Below are 13,598 nucleotides of genomic sequence, written 5' to 3'. Positions count from 1 at the left end.
GTTTAGAAAATGTATGTCATTTATATTTGAGTAGCAACATATGAATGAACCAATCAATGTACAAAGCACAGATATTGAAACAAACAGTTCTAAAAAAAATCAACCTACAATAGAGCATGCTGGGAAATATGATAATGGTGGGCATGTTTTTGGTTCAACGCTGTTATTAACACCAACACTGGGGTTATTTTACACCAATGAGGGTTAATTTAACACTTGCAGTGTTAATTGTTCTGTTACACTGAAAAATCAACACTAGGTAACGCTAGCCAATTTGCTCTGTAGGTGTAAATCCATGAAATTATCTGGAGTGAGTGAAAATAATAAATAATACAATTTCCTTTGAGTATATTCTGTACCTGTCCTATGCAAATTATGCATATCAAATTATGTGTGTGTGTTTGTATGTCAACGTGTTATATCAGTGTGTTATACACTAACATTGATACGTCAATCTATACCTGTAAGTGTATGTGTACTGTGTGTGTGTGTGTGTGTGTGTGTGTGTGTGTGTGTGTGTGTGTGTGTGTGTGTGTGTGTGTGTGTGTGTGTGTGTGTGTGTGTGTGTGTGTGTGTGTGTGTGTGTGTGTGCGTGCGTGTGCACTCTGTGCTCATCCCAGCCCGCGCCTGTGTCTCCCTCTGGCCCTCTTACTCCTGAATCCATCTCAGTGGCCAATAAGCTGCCAGGGTGAAGATGAATAACCCGCTTGTGTGCTGCCGCCACCGCAGCTATCAGCCCCAGTTTGTCCATTACGCAGGGTCCAACACGTCCTGTCTGTCCATCCGCTCAACATTGAGATTATTGATTCAATACAAATTGCCATTAGATCATGACCATTAGGGTCGTCTGCGGTCCGGGCCCCTCTCTGTCAGCGCCGGGCCCCATGCATCACATCCGTCAACGGCCCCTGGTCATTTGTACGGGCTGGCGGGAGGGGTTGGGGGGGTCGAGGGGGAACAGGGGAGCGGGTGCCAACAGCGCAACAACACTGAGGTGCTCCCATCCCTCCCATTGCACTCAGCTAGGGGATATGGAACGGCGCGCGACGCAGACTGATCGCTTGCCACAGGGATTCCCTCACAGAGACGGAGGGGAAAGGGAGGGGAAGGAGTGAGGAGCGGTTTTGTGACAGGAGGAGGGAAGATCAATCTAAGGGAAAACGAATGTCCACGGCTCTCAATCTGCAACCCCCCAATCGTTTTCTCTCTGGGATTATAATTTTTTTGTCACTCCAAAAATGTAAACGTGTCAGGTTGAAATGAATGGAGGACCCTTGTTGATACGTAAAGTCAATTGGAGCCGGAACTTAACGATTGCATTGTGTAACGGATTGATGTAGTTGGACTCTGAGAGCAGAACAGGGCAAGAAAGTGCACGTGGCTGGTGAAGAGATGGCAGTTTTAGCGCTCTTGTTCTGTCATCATATTGCCTGTGTAGGACACCCCTGGCTCCCACTACATAAGGGGTTAGTTAAGTGCAATTGTTCTGAGTCTCGAGGGCCCATGGGGGCCTTTCTCTTGAAGTAAGGTCCGACTTCATAGGGTTCTGTCTGTTTAGGGGTACGTCCCTTCCTTTGATGGGAACAAAAGTCTGTGACGGTGCCCTGGTCAGGACCCCACAGGCTTGAGTGTTGGGTCACAGACTGGACAGGGGGAGGGGCTGCTGGCTGGGGACAATGCTACCTTTGTCTGGACACACACACACACACACACACACACACACACACACACACACACACACACACACACACACACACACACACACACACACACACACACACACACACACACACACACACACACACACACACACACACACAGCCCTGACTTCTTGGGAGTGTCTTTATAAGTATGTGGGTTCTTCAGTACAGTAGTTGAAGAGGCAGGACACTACAGACACAGGCTGCCTTTGTGTCATAAAGTGGAATGGGAGGATGAACTCCCCTCCCTCTGCACCTCTTTACCTCTAACACTCGACTGACTCCCCCTTCTTTCTCTTATTCTTGTCTTCTGCTGTTCTCCTCCTGTTGTTTGGTTGCTCAAAATGTGTTACAAGACAACACAAAGATACTCTAACAATGACTTGTTTCTCCCAGACGTTTAAGACCTCTCAAAGTCAAGTCTCTATTTATCCCCCTGTTTCTTTCCCATCCCCCTAAGGCAGAGGTCTCTCTCCCCGTCTCTGCTCAGGAATGTAATAAGACAGGTTCCTTTTGGTCAGGATATTGTGTCTGTCTCCCTTGGTTTAAATTGCTCTCGGAAAGGCCCTTCAGAGGCCACCACACTACACTGTTGTCTTTGTGAGAGGGCCAGATGTTGACTTCATCCCCGGAGGATTCCAAGTCTGTGTGCCTTTTTTTTCTCTTCTTCTCTTTGTCTTTACTCTCTTATCCCCCTTTAACCGTCCACTTACCCCTTTTTACTGGTCAGTGTGTAAGACAGACAGAGAGAGACAGAGAGACAGAGAGAGACAGAGAGAGAGAGTTTAGAGAGGGAGGGATGAGGCGAGAGAGAGGAGGTGAGAGAGGGAAGAGGAGGTGGGAGAGAGAGAGGAGGTGAGAGAGAGAAACCAGGGCTGTGTCGTGCTCACTAGATATAATGCTTTGCTGGAGATGTAAAGCTCTAGCATTTGAGACACTTTGAGTGAACTTTAGATCCCCCCCAAGCCTCAGATTGGAAGTTGCCACGGCAGCACAACTGTCAGCACTTGTCATGGAGGGGCAGGAGCCCCCATGTGATGGGAAGTGACAGGGTTTTATTTGAAAAGCCTGTTCAGATCGGACACTGAGACTCACGAGTCTCCCCTTTATTCCTCAGAGTACAAATTTGAATGGAAGAAAAGGGAATGGAGAGAGAGAATATGAAACAGTGGGAGGAGATAGAAAGTTAGAGAGAGAAAAAATGATTGGGGAAACAATGATGGATGATAACACTGAAAAGAAAGCTAAGAAAATATCTGATGAGGAAGGAACTTCAGTAGGGATTTACTGGACTTGGCACAAAGTAAATACTAAGTCTCTGTCAACTGTGGGATTTGGTCCTTATTTTGAATGTTCCTTTTCCATTAAATACGTGGTTACCCCGCTCTGTCATGTGTATACATACATAATGTGTGCAACAGAAAGAGTTCCCTTTCTCCCGTTACTGCCGTTATTTGCTTCCTACTGCTTCGTTCTCTGTAACACTCGGAGGATGTGAGTTGAGCAGTCGGATTTCCCGCTCATAGCTCGTGGACTCCTTAGCGCTCCGGCGCTCGAAGTCCTTTCCAACTGCTGCGCTAAAACTGCCGCTTCAAAATTATTTTAATAAACATGAAAAGGTGATTGTAAGAAGCTCTCATCATTTCAAATAGGCTACATGTCATATTAAACAGCATATAAACACTCTAAATAGGTCAGGAGCCAGACAGGGAGCCTAAGAAGAACAGACATGAATTATTTAGGCTATATTAATTATATTATTTCAAGGCTATAGCCTACAAAGAAATATATTGTGACGCATTTTCAAGTGCAATACACCAGGCTTGTATGGATTCGGGGACATTAAGCACTAAATAACATTTTGTTGTATTAATTCATCACAGTCTATAAATTGTCATCATAGGCTGTGACTTACTTAGAATTAAATACAAATTAAACAAATTAGGTAGTCTACATTTTTAGAAACACGAGTTTGGCCAGTCTGTGGCTTCAGGATCATGAGACGGTGCCTGGAGAGCAGACTAGCAGCGGAGGATATCCTCTCCTCCCTTGCAGATTCACTGAGGATGCTAAACACCCTTTTGGCCACTCTTGCCAGGCTGGACAGGGATTCAGAGTTTTCTTTTTTTGTTGTTTTTAATATATATATATATATATATTAATTATGTAGGCCGGAAGGTTTTTAGGCAAAATAACCCAATCAAAATGGAAAGCTCCTTGAAAATTGGAATATGCCAGGCCTATTGGGCCAAAATCAATTATGGCCTATTGTATAGATAATATAACATAAATGAAGGACACTTTTAAGAGATGTGCATTTTAGTTTATAAATACTTTGCTACAATGACACACTTAGTTTTCTACCCACCTCATTCCTTTATTTTAGCATGTGCACATAGTAAGTACACCATCATGCTTTTGGGATTCCAGTCTTTTCAGATTCCACAAAGTACCCTCTTGCTCTTGGTCCTCACCTTGATTTTGCACCTGGGTTTTTTAAATCAGTTTTCTGAAAAGATTTAGCAAACTCCATGACAGTAGCTAAAGCAAGGGGCTATAACAACACACAAGTAGACGTGAGTGCTACTGGAGCGAAATTGGACAAGGCGAGAAGGCCGATGCTCCACGCTCCAGTCAAATTAGGCACGCTCTGCTCCATGCTCTGCTCACATACTCTGGTAACACTGCACCTTTTCTGGGTCCCTTGGCCTCCTTGTGGTGCTCGCCAGTCACTACACGTCTGGTTAAAGCAGCTTCTCTACAGACAAAATACTGTTGACTCCTACCGGTCTTGATTCATAATGAATAACGAATCAACTGAATCATAATGAATTTATTGAATCATAACAAATCACATTGAATCCAGATTGACTTGTGATTGACCTCTGCTTGTTTCCTCTCTCAGCACATCAACAACGACCACATCCACGGGGAGAAGAAGGAGTTTGTGTGTCACTGGGATGAATGTTCTCGGGAACAGAAGCCCTTTAAGGCCCAGTACATGCTGGTGGTCCACATGAGGAGACACACCGGGGAGAAACCACACAGATGCACCGTGAGAACGCTCCCACAACACTCCCACAATGTTTATTTTACATCATGGGCTTAGATATGGGAATACATAAAGAGTTAGCTGTTGTTAGATGGTTGTGGGTATGTGAGGATGGTGCATCCTTACATTTAATAAACAATCTGTCACACTTCTACCTTCGTCAGTTATATATATTGTTGAGGTTAACTGGTCTCGGCCAGGATGAAGCATTAGAGCAGTGTTTGACGAGTGTTTGGGTTCCAACTCCTCATCGCTCTCTTTTCTCATTCTTCTTCTTCTTCGCAGTTTGAGGGATGTCCCAAGGCCTACTCTCGCCTGGAGAACCTGAAGACCCATTTGCGCTCCCACACTGGAGAGAAGCCGTACGTCTGTGAACACGAGGGCTGCAACAAGGCCTTCTCCAACGCCTCCGACAGAGCCAAGCACCAGAACCGCACACACTCCAACGAGGTACACACACACACACACACGCAAACACACAGGTTCACTCACACAGCATGCACACACACAGCTCGGCAACAAGTCATCTCCGTATGCCACTGACTGTATATGTGTATGCGGTTCATTGCTGGAGGCCTTTAGAAACAGAAGCATCCTGTCACTGGCCCCATCTGTTCTCCTCTCTCCTTCCAGAACATAGAATTAAATAGAACCGTATACTAACATAATATCCTATACTAATAATATAATGCAATATAATGTATCTCTATGTTCCAGAAACCCTACGTGTGTAAGATCCCTGGCTGCACCAAACGCTACACGGACCCCAGCTCCCTACGCAAGCACGTAAAGACCGTGCACGGGCCAGAGGCGCACGTGACCAAGAAGCAGCGCAGCGACGCCTTCCCACGTCCCCCGCCGCAGTCCCGAGAGGGGGGCAACGGGCAGGGCCGGTCGCCGGGGCAACTAGGGGGATACGCAGACCAAAGGGAGTACAACCACGCTACCTCGAAACAGGACGAATGTCTGCAGGTCAAGTCCATCAAGACGGAGAAGCCTATGGTGAGCCCCTCTCTGAGGGCACACAGTAACATACACTGCATGATGGGATAACCCGAGAAATATAATTACTGCTGTTGGTTCACCCATCACGGAATGGTAAATTGGATGGGGATTGCCCGATTTAGTAATTATATTTCTATGGGGATAGCAGCCCATCTATCTGAAATGTCACCTTAATAGGTTCTAACAATGCTCTACTGGGTGGACAAAACATTAAGAACACCTGCTCAAGTGAAAGCTATGATCATTTAATGTTGTTAAATCCACTTTGATCAGTGTAGATAAAGGGGAGAAGATTGTTTAAACAGTGGGGGTGCAACTAAATGGTGTTCCTAATGTTTGGTATACTCAGTATATATTCACTTTAACTCTAACCATGTACTATGCCATGATGCTCACTTAAACCGAACATGATTACTGGGACGTCAGCCGGGGACGTGGACAGCACATGGGTTTTACGTGTGATCTAACCTCTTACGAATAACACTATAACAAATGAATGTTTTCTTTTGTCCAATGCGCCGTGCTTTGCTCTTCCCTTTCTCTCTCTCTCTCTCTCTCTCTCTCTCTCTCTCTCTCTCTCTCTCTGGACAGTGGGTAATCAGGTGAGATAGGTGTCCCTTCATGTTGCCATATTACATTTGTGAAAACCCTCGTGTCTCATTCACCTTGTTAACATCCTTTCAGTAGCCATTTCATTCAAAATGAGTCTGTTTACCTTTTATCCTCCTCCCTTGTGGCATCATCATTTAGCTCATTAGACGTCTTTACAAAACTGTCCACGGTCACGGCCGTTACGTTTTTTTCTCTCTTTTACACACTTCACATTGCAATGTGGCAATGAGAAATCTTCATTCTCATCAAAGCGTTTTCTTATTTTGGAGAGCAATGTTTTCCCTAAGTGAAATAGCTTGGGGCAGAACTAAGTGCATTTCCAACATTGTTTATGTGTATTAAAAGTATGCCCAACACTGCCGGGGGCTCTATTGTGCAGCCGAATGCATTTGGTGGAATCCGGACCATTCAAACTACAGGAAAGGAATGTCTCGCTTTGCAGTTTTGCACCGTGCCAAAAAGTGAATATTTTTCTCTTCACTGATCTCCATTTTGGGTAAATCAGAGTAAACAACCCAATTAGGCCTTAGTTAGTCTGAAAAGAAGCCTTTGTCCACCCCCACCCCCTTGTCTGAAAATAGTCTATATCCCACTACCTTCACGGGAGTGTTTGTTATAGTCTGGACCGGTCCATTGGACGACACACAGGGGAGGCGTTACTCACGCTTCCGTGATTCAGTTGACGTTGTTTACAAAACAGAAGACATTAGACAAACCAATGGACAAACCGAGCCCTGTGTTCATGTCTACTGCTGTAATGACAGTTAAATGCAAACCTGGTCTGTAGATATGAAGGTGGTAGGTCATGCCCGGACTCAATGAATTAATATGACCAATCACATTCAGAAATGCCATTGTGTTGTTGTTTACTCCTGTGGAAAGCATGTCCCAGGCAGCTGCATCACATGGTGTCATCGTGTGTTTTAATAATATTTCGCAGACCTTTGAGAAAATGAACGTGTTCTCAGTGTGTCACGTGTACTTGGTAATAATCGATTCTACTTCTTCTCATCTTTTACTTGATCCTCCCTATACCCTCACACCCGCTCCCCACACAGACGTCTCAGCCAAGCCCTGGCGGTCAGTCTACATGCAGCAGTGACCAGTCCCCCATCAGCGCCTATCCCAGCCATGGAGTCCAGCTTGCTGTGAGGGGAGGGGTGGTGGGACTGGGCGAGGGGCCGGGAGAGGAAGATGAGGAGCTGGAGGAGGAGGAGGGTTTGGAGGAGTTGGAGGGGGGCCGTGACGCCCCCATAATGGACTCCACGGTGTCGACAGCCACGGCGGCTACGTTGGCGCTGCAGGCGAGGAGGAACGTGGGCCGGCCCATGAGATGGATGGAGCACATGAAGATGGAGAGGCTGAAGCAGGTGAATGGAGGAGGAGGAGCCCTTATGCCCAGGGTGGGCCCCCTGTCCCCCACACCGCCACCCAAGGGACCTGCCGTGCTGGGTAAGGATCCACCATGCTCATATCCACCACCCTGTCCTGGTCCTCTGAGGCCATGCTTATGTTACACAAAGAATAATAGTGTTTCATTACAGAGACTTAGGCTGAGAAGTATGTTTTACTCCATGGACATTCAATATCAGTATTAAACATCCCTGAACACTGTAAAGGCCAATAGATATGTAAAATAATATTGACACTAGTATTGGGTTGTGAAAAGAACTCCAAATGTCTCAGCAGATCGCGGTTTGATTACCTGGAATTTCCCTCCCTGCAGATCGGACTTGAATTCACAGGCTTAACAAATGTTCCGCTGGAAATCAGAATCAAACCCATATCATATCACATCATATATCACATCAGTGATTAGAGCATGTAATAGAATTTCATGGCCAAACTGTGTTTGTGAGAAGGTTGCATCTGTCTGAGGGATCTCTCCTCACTTATATTGTGTTCATCTTTCTCTCTCTCTTTCCCCCCCTCTTTCTCTGTTTCCCCCCCACATACACTTCCACCGCCCCTCCTTTTCCCTTCCACCCTCTGTCTCTTTTCCTCTCTCCCCGTCCTCCCTCGCTCTCTCACTCCTCCCCTCTCTCCCTCTCACTCCCCCCCCCCCTCTCTCAGGTTCATGCCTGGGCAGGTTATCCCAGCCTCCTCCTCGTCCCGAGCTGGGTAGCACAGAGCTGACGGTGCTCAGCCTGCTCCGCGGCATCGAGCACGGTGACCGGCGGGACAGCAGTGGCAGCGCCACCAGCTCGGCCTACCTGAGCAGCAGCCGGCGCTCCTCGGGCATCTCTCCGTGCTTCTCGTCACGGCGCTCCAGCCAGGCGTCCCAGAGCGAGGCGGCCAACACCCCTGGTCACCACCGCCGCCACCACAACCTTAGCTCCACCGACTCCTATGACCCCATCTCCACTGATGCCTCACGCCGTTCCAGCGAGGCCAGCCAGTGCGGGGGAGGAGGTGGAGTGTTTGTGGGTGGAGGGTGGGCGGGCGTCGGGGGAGGCTCCAAGGGTATGCTCAACCTCACGCCGGCGCAGCACTACCACCTAAAGGCCAAGTACGCTGCTGCCACGGGCGGCCCACCCCCCACGCCGCTGCCCAACATGGAGCGCATGAGCCTGAAGACCCGCATGGCCATGATGGGCGATGGCCAAGATGGATGTGGAGGCAACCACGCGCTGCCCCCACTGGTCAGGCCGCGCCGCTGCAGCGACGGCAGCACCACCAATGGGTACGGGGGCCACGGCGGGTACCGAGACTACCGGCGTAGGGGCTATTACCCCGGCGAGGGCCCGGGGAATGGCCCAGACCGAAGGGCTAGTGACCCCGTGCGGACCCAGCCTCAGCAAACCCACCCGGAGTTCCTCGGGCTGCCCCAGGTCCAGCGCTTCAGCAGCCTTAACAACATCCACCCACTTCCCCCTCTAGCAGGCCTCCAGCATCCCACGGCAGAGGGCCGCAGCTTCAGCCTGCAGAACTACACACGCTCAGAGGGGAATCTCCAGAGAGGGGGCCTGCTTTCCTCTCCCTGCCCCCCCAGTATCATGGAGCATGCGGCCCTGGAGGCCCTGGCTATGGAGGAGGAGGGAGCCCTGCTGCTGGAGGATGAGGACATGCTGCCTGACGACCTGGTGCAGTACCTCCGCTCACAGGACCAGGCAGACTCCTACAGCAACCACCTGGAGAACCATGTGGCTGGGGACAACGGCCATCTCCCTGGAGGGGAGTTACAGGACCAGGGCCCAGGGCTGAACCAGTGCATCCACAGTCTCCAGCAGCGCCACCAACAGCAGCAGGGACTGGAGAGAGAGGGCCCCAGTAAAGACGGCATGCCCATTCAGTGGAACGAGGTCAGCTCAGGGAGTGCTGAGAGGTCCCCCCAGAGGCAGCCCCAGGTCCAGGTCCAGGCCCAGCAGAGGTGTGGCCGATGGGCCGCCACAGAGCAGCACCAAGGTCTGGGTGCCGGTTCATCATTCGGGAGGTTTGGGAACATGGTGGTGCAGCAGCAACAACAGACAGTTACTACCAGAGACTTCCAGAACCGCTGTGCCCAGCCAGGCCAGCCCCAACCCCTATGCAGAGTCACTGGCGGGGTGAAGCTAGAGGCGACCACCCACTCCTGCATGGAGATGAGAGGGAACGGCCACAACCCCACGCACACTTTCGGCCGGCCTGACTTCTCCCAGATCTCTGTGGGGCCTCTGCCCCAGGGCTACAGCCAGCAGCAGTACCAGACCCAGAACCATGGAACCTCCAGGCAGATTGGAGACAACCTGCTCCTCAGCCGGGCCTCCGTGGACAGCCTCTCACAGGCCCCAGCGCTCCACCACCACCCCCAGGCCCCCGCCCCCCGCCTGCAGCAGGCCAACAGCAGCTATAGGCACCCCGCCAGACCACAGCAGTACCTGAATGCCCAACAGAGCACCACCAACGGTTGCCATGTCAACCTTACCCAGCAGAACCTCACCCAGCAGCAGCAGAGTCTGAGGAACCAAGCCAGTCACTGCTCCCTGGCCCACCAGGTGTCCGGGCTGAAGCTGGAGGCTCCTGACCAGGGCTATCTGGACCAGAGCTTCAGCGACCAGGCTGTGTGCTTTGACCCGCTGGAGACCAAGACCTCGTCTTTCTCTCCAATGGAGGAGCAGTGTCTGCTGGAGACCATGAACGAGCAGGTGGGGCTAGGCGGGGACTCCTCGGTCGCGGCCTCCCTCCTCTCCCCGGTGGCTGACCAGGTGACAAGCACGGTGGACAGCCGCGCGGGCGGCTTGGTCAACGTGCTAGACAACGTGTTGCCGCTGGATTTCGGAGCCATGATAGAGGACGTGAGGGTGGGCTATGACCAGGGTAGTCTGGTGTCGGGGGTGATCAGCCCCTCCATCTTCCAGGGCATGTCCCGGAACTCGTCCCGCCTCACCACGCCCCGGGTCTCCGCCACCTTCCACAGCACCGCGGGCATGATGCCCTCCAACCTCAGTAACATGGCCATCGGGGACATGAGCTCCCTGCTCACCACCCTCGCCGAGGAGAGCAAGTTCCTAGCCATCATGCAGTAACTCTCCCTCCTTCCTTTGCTCCATCCCTCCCTCCCGTTGGTGAAAGGAAGTAGAGGAAAAAAACTGACGCATGTAAAGAACAGAGGGGAAAAGGTGGCGACGCTTAAGACAAAGTGACAGATTACGAGTTTATTATACTTACATAGTGCACCCCGAAACAAATTTGTTGCCAATCAGATTTATTTTGTAAAAGTGTCATCCCCTCCCTTCTGAGACAGGGGATGTGACAAAAAGTATATATAGATATATTCCTTTTCTGGAATGAAGGCTATTTTTGGAAGCCCTTCCCTTTGTATTACGATGGTGAGCAAGTGAGGCCTCTGACGGCCTCTCTGGTCTCGTCCCTTTGAAACAGTATTCTGTGTATCGTCGCTGTTTTTTTTGTGTTTTTTTTGCTGTACACTGTTGGTATAAATGCATGTTGTATTCAAGGTCAAACATAAACACTGTCTTTATAAAGTACGTAGACTAGCACGTGCCAAGTATCTAATCCTTTTGGATGTGCCATTTACCATTATGGTACAACGGATGCCCATGGCGTTATCCTTCTATAATGACTTGCTTTATAAAATGATATTTACACCTTTGCTATCGTCATTTTGTTAGTATGTTACTTTTGCGAATATGTAAATGTTAGTGTTTCTCAGTGCTTCTACCAAGTCTTACCAATTGATGGTGTGTGTTTGACAGAGTATCACAAATAATATGGTATTGAGCCCACGTTTAAAAGGACCAGCCTTCAAAGTCTTAGAATTCACACAAGCGTCATAAGTAGCTCTTTTAATTCATACTCCAATTGCTTGATTTTACAATGTCCGTAATGGTACTCACAGGTGTATATAACAATGTGTTTTTTTGTATATTTTCTTTGTGAGAATCAGATTCTCGCTGTCAGATCCAACAGATCCATTCATTCTAAGCGTAGCATATGATTCACAGACCAAAAGTGTAGCGTTTGTATGTTTTGTTAGTTTTTTTTATCCGCCATTATATTTGACCATTTTAGAAATCTGATTCTAATGTCTATTAGACATTCAAATAGTGGATAATCCATATTCTATTCTCCAAAGTAGTACAGCACCGTATGTCTTGCCACTATGGAGTGCAGCGACTTTTTCAACAGTGTTAGTATCACCTTACAGTCTCACATGACAGTGTGTACAGTATATTAAATGGTTTCCTTATTCTTCAGTGGCAAAGCAATGAGGTACGGAATTGTTTTGGTGTTTTTTGGTACTTTTTGTCTTTTTTAGCTGTGCATCAATGGTGTTTTGTTTTGAAAGAGGTAAGAATTCATTCCCTTGTCAAAGGAGACCAGAGGGAATGGCCATGAGGTATGTGCCTTAAAATCTGCCTGTCGGAAAAGAAAAAGATCACTGCCAATCTTCCATTGTTAATTATGATAAAAATACACATGCTAAGTGTTTTGTGAGACCTGTAAAATTTACATAAACATTTATATTAAAAAAAAATATTATTGAAAAGGCCAAGATGTGTAAAATGCATCTTTAGTTTTCTTTTGTTTTCACATTTTCTTGCCTTTTTGTGTTTTTATACCTGTAAATACATTATTCTTTCTGTAGGTTTAGCTCAGATATGAGGATGAGGCACGAGGGGCCAATAAAGAAATTACTCTTAAAGCAGGGATTCCCAGACCCTGCTTCTAGTCCAGGCAGATTTGGCTCTGAATGGTGCACGTAGTGCTCAGCACTGCCCGTCTGCCAGAAGAGCCACTTTGCTATTTTATAACTGACCACAAATGTTTGTATGGTTTTAATAAAAAAAAGGAAATTATATTTAAAGTCTCCTGTCTTGCATGTGTGCTGGTTTGGATACGATATAAAACACACTCAGATGGATAAGGGGCCGATCTTCCATTGGTTACATGGGTTTGTTGGACTAAGGTCATCAACCCACCATAACATATAAGTAAATGGGATAGAATGAACCATTCATTGACTGCGAACGTCACTGCCATTTCTGCATGAGACAAACCACATTACTAAGAATTACTACATTACTAAGAATTCACTGCCCTTGAAATGGGATTAAATCACTAAACAATTGATGTATAAACCTCCGGTTCAGAGCTTCTGTACTCTCAAATCAAATGTCGTGCCAACATATTGGGTTAATGTCTAGCGCCAAATACTTTTTATTATTATCTAAGAGGATAAAGTACACACACCAAAGGGAAATGCAACTTGCTAGGCCACTGGTCAAACTCACTGACTGTATCAAACTACTTACCCTCAATTCTTACACATTGAATTAAGGAGAAGCATTCTGTGCTTTTGTTGCCCCCTTCTGATCAGGAGTAAGAATTGCATTTACATGACAAATTCCCTGAATTGCATTAAGGAATGCATTTACCTTTGGGTTTGTCCAAAAACATCTTGTAATTTGTCTTTTTATTGTATACATAAGCAAATGTGCAAATACAGTGAATCCCCAATCTTCTGTGATGCACTGAGATTATTTTATTTTGACCAACGGTTTTCCCTCCGTAGATTCTCTGTGGCTCCAGTCCAGAGATCAAAGGTAATGGCTCATCAGTCCCCGAATCTCTCAGATTGATCTCTTCACCATCTGCCATTTCACAATGCCCATAATTCACCCAATCTTTTAACATTGGCAACCCAACCCATCAGCATCCATTTCAAGTCCTTTAGGTGCCCTTGACATAAGTAAAGCCGGGATTCACATCATTTTGCCTTTCCACTA

The 13,598-nt window shown here is 47.8% G+C and overlaps 1 protein-coding gene across 1 annotated transcript in view; it reads left to right on the top strand.

Annotated features, from left to right (window-relative positions):
* LOC118372833 (transcriptional activator GLI3-like) overlaps positions 1-12,670 on the top strand; it is a 138,545-nt gene extending 125,875 nt beyond the window's left edge. The window contains exons 11-15 of the mRNA XM_052505248.1: positions 4,606-4,755; positions 5,038-5,202; positions 5,470-5,754; positions 7,428-7,821; positions 8,443-12,670. Coding sequence (XP_052361208.1) covers positions 4,606-4,755; positions 5,038-5,202; positions 5,470-5,754; positions 7,428-7,821; positions 8,443-10,874 — 3,426 coding nt within the window. The 3' untranslated portion in view covers positions 10,875-12,670. The remainder of the gene's footprint in view (positions 1-4,605; positions 4,756-5,037; positions 5,203-5,469; positions 5,755-7,427; positions 7,822-8,442) is intronic.
* Positions 12,671-13,598: the final 928 nt, after the last annotated feature.

The sequence above is a fragment of the Oncorhynchus keta genome, chromosome 4, assembly GCF_023373465.1.
Source record: "Oncorhynchus keta strain PuntledgeMale-10-30-2019 chromosome 4, Oket_V2, whole genome shotgun sequence".
Classification (NCBI taxonomy): Eukaryota; Metazoa; Chordata; class Actinopteri; order Salmoniformes; family Salmonidae; genus Oncorhynchus; species Oncorhynchus keta.
This window is presented reverse-complemented; position numbering and strand designations above follow the sequence as displayed.